At 38.0% G+C, this 10534-nt stretch overlaps 2 protein-coding genes across 2 annotated transcripts in view; both read right to left on the reverse strand.

The window, feature by feature from the left end:
• The window catches only part of LOC105564895 (ubiquitin carboxyl-terminal hydrolase 10), an 8165-nt gene extending 3292 nt beyond the window's left edge, over positions 1-4873 (reverse strand). The window contains exons 1-3 of the mRNA XM_012017656.1: positions 4519-4873; positions 1235-1430; positions 2-996 (exon numbers count right to left, since the gene is read on the reverse strand). Coding sequence (XP_011873046.1) covers positions 2-996; positions 1235-1430; positions 4519-4536 — 1209 coding nt within the window. The 5' untranslated portion in view covers positions 4537-4873. The remainder of the gene's footprint in view (position 1; positions 997-1234; positions 1431-4518) is intronic.
• A 2081-nt stretch (positions 4874-6954) lies between these two features.
• On the reverse strand, positions 6955-10018 carry LOC105564896. Its single transcript, XM_012017658.1, has 6 exons — positions 9887-10018; positions 9542-9647; positions 9326-9451; positions 8995-9184; positions 7816-7985; positions 6955-7733 (listed from the first exon to the last, which is right to left on the reverse strand). The coding sequence occupies exons 1-6, from the start codon at positions 10016-10018 to the stop codon at positions 7384-7386; spliced, it is 1074 nt and encodes a 357-aa protein (XP_011873048.1). The 3' UTR covers positions 6955-7383.
• Between the last annotated feature and the right edge of the window lie 516 nt (positions 10019-10534).

Below are 10534 nucleotides of genomic sequence, written 5' to 3' on the forward strand. Positions count from 1 at the left end.
TATTTTCCTCAATCTGCGTTTCATTTTTGTCCGTCTTGACAGAAACAGATTTAGGCGAGGTCTTTACGGCATTCGTTGTGACACTGGGTACAGTTTCGTTTTTTAACTTCTTGTCCGTCTCGTTAGTTTGGTTCACCTTCACGTCATTAGTAGTATTTACACATGGCACATCAACTTTCTCCGTGCCATTACAATTCTCACTTACAGTCCACACAATATTGTGTTGGAGCTTCGCATCAACCTTCTCACTGCTAGCCGCACTAGTTTTATTGGCAGTGTTTTCGTCTACGCTTTTCACAGAGGATTCTAATGCGGGCATATCTACAAGAGCGGCGTTAACGACGTTACCTTGCAAGGAGTTACTCTCGTTCAGTTGATGTGCCGATTTATCAGAAGGGCTTTGTACATGTTTATCAAGCGATTTAACAACGACCGGTTGTTGTCTCGCGGGTTCTTGACTCGGTTGCTGGGATGGCACAGGTTGCGATTGTCGCACGCATCTGTTCATCTGCGGCGCTTGACTCGGCGGCTGGGGATAAGTCGGTTGTGCATGCGAATTAGACGAGATTGGTGGTGCATTTGGATGCGGATGAGGGATCGACGAGTACATTGGCGATGTGTAATAGATTTGCCCGGTAGCCACTTGATGCTGTTGCGTGGAGACGGAATGGTCGGGGAAAATGTACATGACCGGTATCTGCGGATATTGCGCCTGTTCCTGTCCCATGTATCCTGGCTGCACCTCGTTAGCGGGATTAAGTGCGCGGCTGTAATTGTCTCTCCTTACACCTCTGCCCCGACTGCGGCGTGTATTTTCCCTGTTGTAATTCATGTCTTGAATTTCAGCGCCGAGATTGTATCCAGCATGGGCATACGCCATCCCAGGCATAAACGGCGGCATGTGGCCATTGGCGGAAACATTATACATTGATGCCTGCCAGTCGTTACACATTTGAGTCATCATCTGTTGCTGATAAGTGGCCGCCGGTGCCATGGCTACAAAGAAGACGAGGCAAGTTCAGCATTTTAGTAAAATGCTTTGGTTTAAATTGCTCAACATTTATTTGCACATCATATTAATCTAAAGCCTCGACCGACTAATTTTATATTTTGCCATAGCATTTATACGTATTTCAAACATGTCTAGAGTTATATATTATGAAAGATATTATATAAAAATCCAGGGTAAAGTTTATCTAATAATAAAATTTATAGGAATACACAGGATACTCACTATTATACCAATGGTGTTGCTGAATTTCGGGTATTTCTGTCACTGCGACAGAATTAACATTGTTGTTGTTACCCTCCACATTTTTAGCGTCCCATGGTAATTCCAAGGCTTCAGTAACGTCAGATTTGAGAATGGTAATAATCTGACGCTTATCATTGTCAGTTAAATCATTTAAGTCTAAAAACTGAAGATTCATCTAAAAATAAGGAAACGTACGATCGTGTTATAATATAGGTCCAAGTATTAGATGAGGAATCAACATTATTAGAAATTGCTAGACTCCTATATAACGCGTATAATGCGGCTTCCTTCAATGCTTGCGACAGTACACGTATAAATTGCCACAGTGTTTTTAAAAATTGTCATTTGTAATGCGGGCGCACTTGTCGAACCAGTAAATTGATGGTTATTTTTAATTTTTGTGTGATCTCGTATCACGAAACGTAGGAGACTGTATCCACTTCTACGTTTTTAACTGATAATAAAGAACTGCCCGTAATCGAAGAACTCTTCGACGTCACGTTTTACAATCCAGAAGTACTGTTTTGCGCCAAATTAACATATTTTATGATGTTGAAAATCTATTAAAACCGTGAACGCGTTTTTCTCGAAACTACATTTTTTGCAGTTTTACTATGATTTTTCAAGAATGATATAAATGATATCAGGATAATTCTTTAAAACGAATTTTAAACGACAATATGACAAAATGAATTTTAAAAAATGTAATTTTTATATTTTACAGATGTAATAAGTCAAACAAGACATTCCGAAGTTACTCTCACTTATGTTATATAAAATAAAAGCAACATTTTATGCCGTAAATGTTAACAGATAAATTTTGTTGCTAATAATATAGAACGTATGTATTGTGTAAGATTAAAAAATAAGTACACATTGTGTTGTTTTAACATTGCTTTTCAGCTATTTTAATAATTTCACATTTGAGGTCAATTAACACAAGAGCAATATGTTAAATTAACACATGAATGTGTTAAACATTTAACAAAAATTTTCCAACTGTGCATGTGATCGGGACCGCAAAGATCAAAGGGACAGAGAGTGGACCTACTAGTTGTCGGCGCATAATTTGCTGTGCTGGAAAAAAGATGTACGTATACGCAAAACTTATTAGACATTAAGATCCAGCCCGACTGCGTAAAGCGTTTCTATCATTAGTGTTAAATTTGTTTATATTTGTAGTAATTTCAAGTAATTTGTGGCAAGCACACCCATCTTTTCTCGCATTCGAAGCGAGGGGGAAACCGCTGAGAGCATTGTGGTGTACAGATTTGCGGCATTACTGGACATTACTAGGCATTTTTTGGGCATTAGGCCTTGCCTGGGGCATTATAAAGATAAGGTAAAGTAACCGCTGACCAATCTTGTACACCAATGCCCACTGGGCATTAGTGGGCATTGGTGTACAAGATTGGTCAGCGGTTTTCCCCTCGATTCGAAGGTCTCGTCCTTTCTCAGGTGTCATTCGAAATGATTTTTTCTTAATTTTTATTATATCTTTGTTTCGAGAACTGGGCCAAAGTTGAACGTGCTTATCGCGTCGAGTCTCAAGGCTGCACTTTACTTAATTTATTAAGTTTGCATTTATGCCATGCATTTATGCGCCGATTTTATTTCTTTCTGAAACGTCCTAGGTTTCAAAATTAGAGTTAATTATGCCTTCACGGTGCGCAAGTTGTTGCACAATTCGATATTACTGACGTCGGCATGCACTAAAATTCCACGAAATACTCATAAACCTGCAGGAAATATATTTTACGAAAAATACATTTTCAGTCCTTATGTATGGCCCGGCCAACAATGAGTTGTCCCCCACCCTTTTCCTTTCTGGGTAGAAGAATAGGGACCGACATAATAGTTCTGACTTTTCACTAACGACTCATTGCAGACTGGATGTAAAATATAAAACATTCCCATGGATGCGCACTCGTGACTAATCAGAAATTTGCCCCAACCTTCAAACTGCAAATCACTACGGTTGAATTCAGCAAGAACCAGAGTGCTTTCCAGAGCAAGAGACACAATTGAGCATGACATAAGCAACGCATAAGCATACGCATAACGAATTTGATTGGCTCATTTCCTTATGCATTTGCTTATAGACCAAATTCGTTATGTATATGCTTATGCGCTCGTGCAAAAGTGTGTGCGCCCCGCTTAACGCAGACAATTATTTCACCCCTGTTTGTAATGGCAAAGATAAAATGATCGGCATGTTAAACAGTGTCGGCTGTGTAACGTTGCTGGAGAGCATCCCCAGTGAACAATTTGCCGCCAAAAGTTGGTTCTACGCGCAATGTTCCACCTTAGTCCCAGTCTACAATAGAGGATTTAAGCCCTAAGCTTTAAGAAATTGACCAATCACGGTCAAGTACGAGTAGAATACGCGATTGTGATTAGTCAATTTCTTAAGGCTTAGGGTTTAAATCTCTATTGTAGACTGGGACTAACATCTTAACGTCCTGATTCCAGTCAGGATTCAAGTCTGAATCTTTCCCGCTTTCCTGGACGAGCAACGTTATCAATTCACGTTCGCGCCGATATCTTTTTGCGACAAATAATATAGAAAAGATCTTCGGTCAATGCTGAAAGAGCGTTTTAGTGGATAAGTAGCAACCGATGAAAGTCGATTCGGGAAGATGCACTGGCTGTCTCCGACAGACAACACGATGTTGTAACGACGCAATTTCCTGCAAAATATCTCCGAGAGTAGATCGACTAAAAAGATCGTTATTTCTCCCGGTACAAACTTAAGGCACGCTCGGTGAGGCGTAGCGTGTCACAAAAGCACAAGCGAGAACGTAACAGCAAACTCTGAAATGCAGCCATTTTATGGAGCGCCACAGAAGCGAGTCGCAAATCAAGTGGTACTCGAAGAAAACGATTTCCTACTGATCCAACGTTATTACGGTCGCGTGCGGTCGGCGGTCGGAACGAGTTAACCAGGAACTTTCGGATTATTTTCAAGTTGAACGGCCGCGAAAGCGAATTCCGCAGAGGCGTCGTCTAGTGACGCACGTGGAGGGGCCTAAAACGAAACTCCTGGGCGCCCGGTTGCGCCCGGGCGCGAGACGAGTCCGCCTGTCGATCGGCTCGCGGGACAGCGCGAGACGCGCGCGAAAGCGGCGAGATATTAGCGGGAAATGCTCGCCGAACTGGACCCGGGCGACGCAGCGAACCTAACCTCAACGGCACGCTCGGCCGCGCGAAAAGCGCGCACTTTCGCGTCTTGCCGTGGCCGCGCGCCAGCCGCGCTGTCTTACCTCGTTTCGAATATCCATCCTCACTTCCGCAATTGGTACAAAACATTAAAAATAGCACAGATCGTGGGGGCTCGGAGCTCCGGTGGTCGGTACTCGGCGGTGGGCACAGGTTCGTCGACGCCACACGCGATATTTTGCACGGTATCGTTATGGCGGCCTGGCACTATTTTCGCGCGGTCGCGTGCTACAACGGCTCTACGAAAGTAACGAAACTGCTGTCGATCGCACTGTCGTCGCGTGCAATTAAAATAAAATAAAAAAAAACTGATTCGGGCCGATTACGAGACGCGCGTGTTCATGCCCCGGCGGTCACATGCAGTGTGAAAACGAGCGTGAACGTTTCGTATCGCAACTGCCGGAATGATGGTACGCCTGGAGCGCAGAGCTAGGTACGTAATATGAGCCGCTGGACCAGCGATTGGTAGTGTCGACCGCGTTTTCAGCGCGGGAAGAAAACTTGCTCGGTGAGCGCTCTTGCGTTTAGGCTGAAATCACATGATGCGGAATAGGAGTACGGAATAGAGAGTGCGTTATAGAAACAGACAATCAGAGCTTTGCCGTATCAACGAGTGACGGAAATGTCTGGCTCTGATTGGTTGCTTCTATAACGCATTCTCTATTCCGTACTCCTATTCCGCATCATGTGATTTCAGCCTTAAGCCCGCTGCAGACGATGCTATTTTTCCTGCTGGATTGCTTGCGATTTAGTAAATTACTATCATTGCACCACGCAGCATTCAGGATTCCTAGTAATTTACTAAATTGCAAGCAATCCAGCAGGAAAAATAGCATCGTCTGCAGCGGGCTTTAGTGACTTTTACCCTAATTGGGCAAATTTCAATTCAAACTCAATCTCAATCCATAATCTGATCGGGCCTTACGGCTACGACTTTACGACTTCTATGTAGACGAGGCTTAATTATATTAATCATAACGGAGAAGAACGTTTTTAGAATATTCGTCGAGAATGTCTTTGGAATATTCGTTCAGAATAATTTTTTTATATTCATTGAGTTTATGTATTGCACATTGTTTATTGTGCAATACACTTATCTTATGCAAAAGGCAGTGAAACCAGTGATCATACAGGGTGTCTGATTCGATTTGGACCACTCCAAAGATTATAGTAGATTGGGTCAAACTGAGAAGAAAAGTTATATACCATTTTACAAAATCCGTAATTATATTATCGCGTAATTAAGAAAAACGTCTGAGCCAATAAGTGCACGGAGGAGCGGAAGGCCGGACTCGGCAGACATGCAAAATGGTGTATTTGTTGACATCTCTCCAAGATCCGATAGCGAGAGGTGGAGTCACGCATCGATCGATGATAGACGGCGGCGAGCGGGGAGCGGTGAGCGGGCGAACGGCGCGCAGCGAGCGAACGCGCGACATATGACACCGCGCCGAAAAAGTTTTTCTGGTGGTAGGAGAATAATACACCATTTTGCATGTCCGCCGAGTCCGGCCTTCAGCTCCTCCGTGCACTTATTGGCTCAGACGTTTTTCTTTACGCGATAATAATTACGGATTTGTAAAATGGCATATAACTTATTCTTTTCAGTTTGACCCAATCTACTATAATCTTTGGAGTGGTCCAAATCGAATCCGACACCCTGTATATAACCGACACGCTATATTCGATAGATTATTCTATTCACATTCGAAAAAGATTTATAGTAGTGCAAGAAGAATGTTCCACGAATATTTTCCAAATATTTTCTTTATCGCCCAGACAATATTTTTTAAAATATTTTAAATATATTTTTTAAATATTAATTTAAACCTGTATTCTAGTAAATATCAAGTAATAGCTACATAACGTACGGAACATTCCTATTGACAAGCAGAAAGATAGGAGATCTGAGGTGTTTTCTTCGTCACATAGTTTACTGACAACGGGCAGAGAAATAGGTAGAGAAAACGCAAAAAAGAAAAATAAATAAAACGAGAAAATAATTACACTTTTATATGTCCTTTCAAAAAACAATTGTTTTCCCCAGTGAGAAATTATACATCGGATCAATGTCGATTTGATGTCAATTTGATGTCGATAGTCAAATGTCGATAATTTCACACGCTTCGCGATTATTTCGATGTAATGAGAACTTTGCAAATAATATTTGTTGATAGCAGCAACACAATATAATATAAAATAAATTTAGAATAAAATATTTACATACTACACCCTGTCACGGCTCGTAGTCCTTTATTCCTCCAACTTGTGTTGAACGCATTTGAGCCATACCAATTTTATTAATTTGACAATATAATATACCTTGTCTTCCCCTCTCACACAAATTGCATAATAGGATAAGGAAAATATGTTACTGGCTGCTGTTTTTTCCTAATGTTCTCTTTACATCTCTAATAAAAACATACAAATAATTTGTGTGTAAATTGTATATAATTATAATTATTTATTATGTACATGTATATCAAAATTATTTTAATATTCTAATTTACACAAAGACACATGTGGATATTCTTGCTCCATCCGGTGAATTAATTCTTCGTCACCTTCCATAAAAGAAATCTTTTGCAATTTTGGACACTGCAAGGGAAGTGTTAACACGGTTAGAGGTAACACTTCCAAATATACTTGTTTCAAGTTTTTACACAGCGTCAGAAATTTGTCGGCATCATAATAGGGATACTTCATATTAATTTCTTCCAAACTTTGGCAGGTGGAAAACATTCTACTCAAGCAACTTGTATCGATTGTTCCATCGTTCCTGCAACTAAAACCATGCTATTACTACGGTTTCTCAATCAAAAAGAGAAAACAACATAGCTGTTACGTGATACTTGCAAGAGAGATAAAGATACAAAATTTAATTAAAACTGTTTATGATAATACGTACTTTAAGAGAAAACATGGCATACGTACATATTTGGAATGTTCAGTTTCCGTAAGTTTTTACACTCGGCGAGAGCATCAATACCTAGCGATGTAATTGAACAGTCAGATATATTTAGTATTTCCAAGTCTGCGCAAGAATGCCTCAATTGTATGGCAATTGAGTCCATGCAATTGAATCCAGGCAGGTAATAGAAGTCGACGATATTTTCAAATAGGCATCCAACATCGTTCAAATTTAAGTTACATATTCGAGGATTTCTTTGTAATAATTTGCAAACACGAAGTGTAACATCTGCAGACAATATCGGTTCATTAAGTAAATCTTCAAAAATGCAATAACTGAGATCCAATACTAAAAAAGAAAGATATATACATATAATTAGTCATACAATTTACTCACAATAAAGGAATTAACTTAATTATTAATATTATACCTTGCAAATTATTGCATAATGCCGCAATTTCATCTAAAACATTGCTATACAATGTGCAGTTACTTAATCGTAAATGCGTTAAACTCCCACCGCAAATTTCGAGAAATTTTTTTAATTCCGAAGAGGAAATATCGCTTAATGTGAGATCCAACTTTTGCAAATATTTACATCTGGATGAAAAGTATGATATAATATTGTCTTTATACACAGAAGACCTATCGTGCAAATTTAGTAAATTCAAGCACTTAAATAGAGAACTATCTCGTGTTAAGTTATTAAAATGTTTATTCATTGTGCTCATATGGCACAACGATTTTATATCTAAGTACTTCAATATTTTTAGTATCATTTCATCCTGTAAACATAAAATATAAAAATGTTGTTGGTAATGTTTTTGTTCACCAGTAATTAAATCAATAATCAATCCATTGTTTCGACATAACTGGCTATATTTAATTTGTTACAATAACAACGTTTTGACTGCCGATCGCAGTCCTCTTCAGGTTAATTTACGAGACATGTATTTACGGTATACATTATTGTGGTAGCAATAAGTATTATACGTAATGTTCGTCAATTAGTTAGTTCGGTTCTTTGAATTCGAGCAATAAGTAGGATCCATGTGTCCGTACATCTGGGAATATCAAGCAGATCACTGCGCACACCTCAGTAGTTCAGATAATAATGTCCATTATTATCTGAACTACTGAGGTGTGCGCAGTGCGAATTCAAAGAACCGAACTAACTAATTGACGAACATTACGTATAATACTTATTGCTACCACAATAATGTATACCGTAAATACATGTCTCGTAAATTAACCTGAAGAGGACTGCGATCGGCAGTCGAAACGTTGTTATTGTAACAAATTAAATATAGCCAGTTATGTCGAAACAATGGATTGATTATAAAATATAAAATTTCAATATATAAAGTAACTTCATTTATATATAATATAAAAAATATTATGAAAAATAAATTTAAAAAATACTTTACAGGCAGCGTAGAAAAACCGCAACGTGTGTGCTTCTCGGAATTATCCAAAGAAAGTCTAGAATATTTTGTAATCTGTGCATGATTCGAATGCGAGTTGCTGCCAACATTGGAACAAATTTATTTTCTTTATTATGGGGAATAAAAAGGTTAAATATTATTTATAACGTAAGTGATTATAATACCTCGTATAAATGGTACAGTAGTTAGAAAAATTCTTTCGGAGATGCCTTATATCCCAGTGTGCATGTTCATCAATAGGCGTAAAATTATCATTGATCAAATGATGGTTCTTCACACTTTTTAATATACTAGTGAAAATTCCTTCTGAATTTTTAGAAAGGATCAATTTTGATGTACCGATAAGCATCACATCTGATAAATATATTCCAGAAGTCTTATATGGCAGAAAGTTGTACAAAAATGTTAATTTAAGCCTTTTGGTTTTAAAGTCACAAAACTGCAAAGGCGGGGAAAATAGCTGTGGTTTATCTGGTAAAAAAGTCTGACATTTACCAGTCCATAATGGAAACCACCGATTTTCTTGAGAATTGTGAGCCCAAATTTTAGTGTTATACCAAGGAAAACGCATTTCATATATAGAGACTCTGATCGGATATACGGCTTCATCAAACACGAGATCTTCAAAATTAATAGTAAATTAAATTATAAACAGTTCTGAACGGAAACATATATTCTTTGACAATATTTATCAATTTAATTGTTACTTACCAATGCAAATATAAAAATCGCTGCTATCATTGTATGGTTTTTTTAGTAAATATATCGCTGGTGATCGTTCCTGCCAGGATGTTGAGATTTTGTAATTACGAGAACTCTGTATTAAAAAAATCAAAACATGTCGAACATTACAAAATCTAGTAACATAAAGTTATATTACGTTTAATTTCAACAAAATAAGGACGAATAATATAAAACAATGCATTTGCCATAAAACATGAGTGGAAATAATGATAATAATTTATATATTTGGTAGGATCCTCAATTAAGATCTTAGACATATTTTCTACAATTTTTTTTGCTAGAACTGTTCTTTCTGATGTACTCCTGAAATACTTCTGATGTACTGACATATCTGGTACTGCTGTTCTTGAAAAATTGGTACGAGAAATCTACATGATCTTTCCCTACATGTACTCTCTGATATTGGACTTCATTCTTCTCATAGGAACGGTCATAAGATGCCATATTTTCTGTCTGAAAAAATCAAAGAAATGGGTTGTAATAATTTTTAAGTTTTTGCAAATATTTCCTGTACATTAAGAAATTGTTACATCCAATTGTTATAAATATTTTGATAATGTAAATATTTAATAAAAATATCGAATACAACAGCCACTCGAGATAAATCTGCTGTAGGGATTATGTGGAATCAACTGTAAAGGCGTTATTTTATTAGAGATACGTAACGTCAAGGTTGCCCATACAGCACCGAAAGATTGCAGAAACATTGCATACACCTTTCACTGCAACATTGTAACATTGCATGGAGGTTGCGAAATGTTTCAGCAACGTTGCTGCAAGCTTGAAGCAACGTCGAAATGTCCTCCCTCAGATATATTACAATGTAATATTGCAACAATGACACGGTGCAATGTATTTGTAATATTGATTTTATTATGCGTTATTTATACAAATATACAGGATACTTAAGATTTTAATAAGTTGTTCGGAAAGTTTGTTTTAAATTTCCTGTATATGTAC

Source organism: Vollenhovia emeryi, unplaced genomic scaffold (assembly GCF_000949405.1).
Source record: "Vollenhovia emeryi isolate VEMERY1.0 unplaced genomic scaffold, V.emery_V1.0 DF939159.1, whole genome shotgun sequence".
NCBI classification, from domain to species: Eukaryota; Metazoa; Arthropoda; class Insecta; order Hymenoptera; family Formicidae; genus Vollenhovia; species Vollenhovia emeryi.

Bases quoted from the DNA above. Each gene is read 5' to 3' on its own strand.
- LOC105564896 (XM_012017658.1), bottom strand. From the start codon at position 10,018: ATGGCATCTTATGACCGTTCCTATGAGAAGAATGAAGTCCAATATCAG. The intron at 9,452-9,541 runs GTAAGTAACAAT...TTAATTTTGAAG, and splicing joins CGATTTTTATATTTGCATTG to ATCTCGTGTTTGATGAAGCC. The intron at 7,734-7,815 runs GTATAATATTAA...TTTCTTTTTTAG, and splicing joins ATTATGCAATAATTTGCAAG to TATTGGATCTCAGTTATTGC.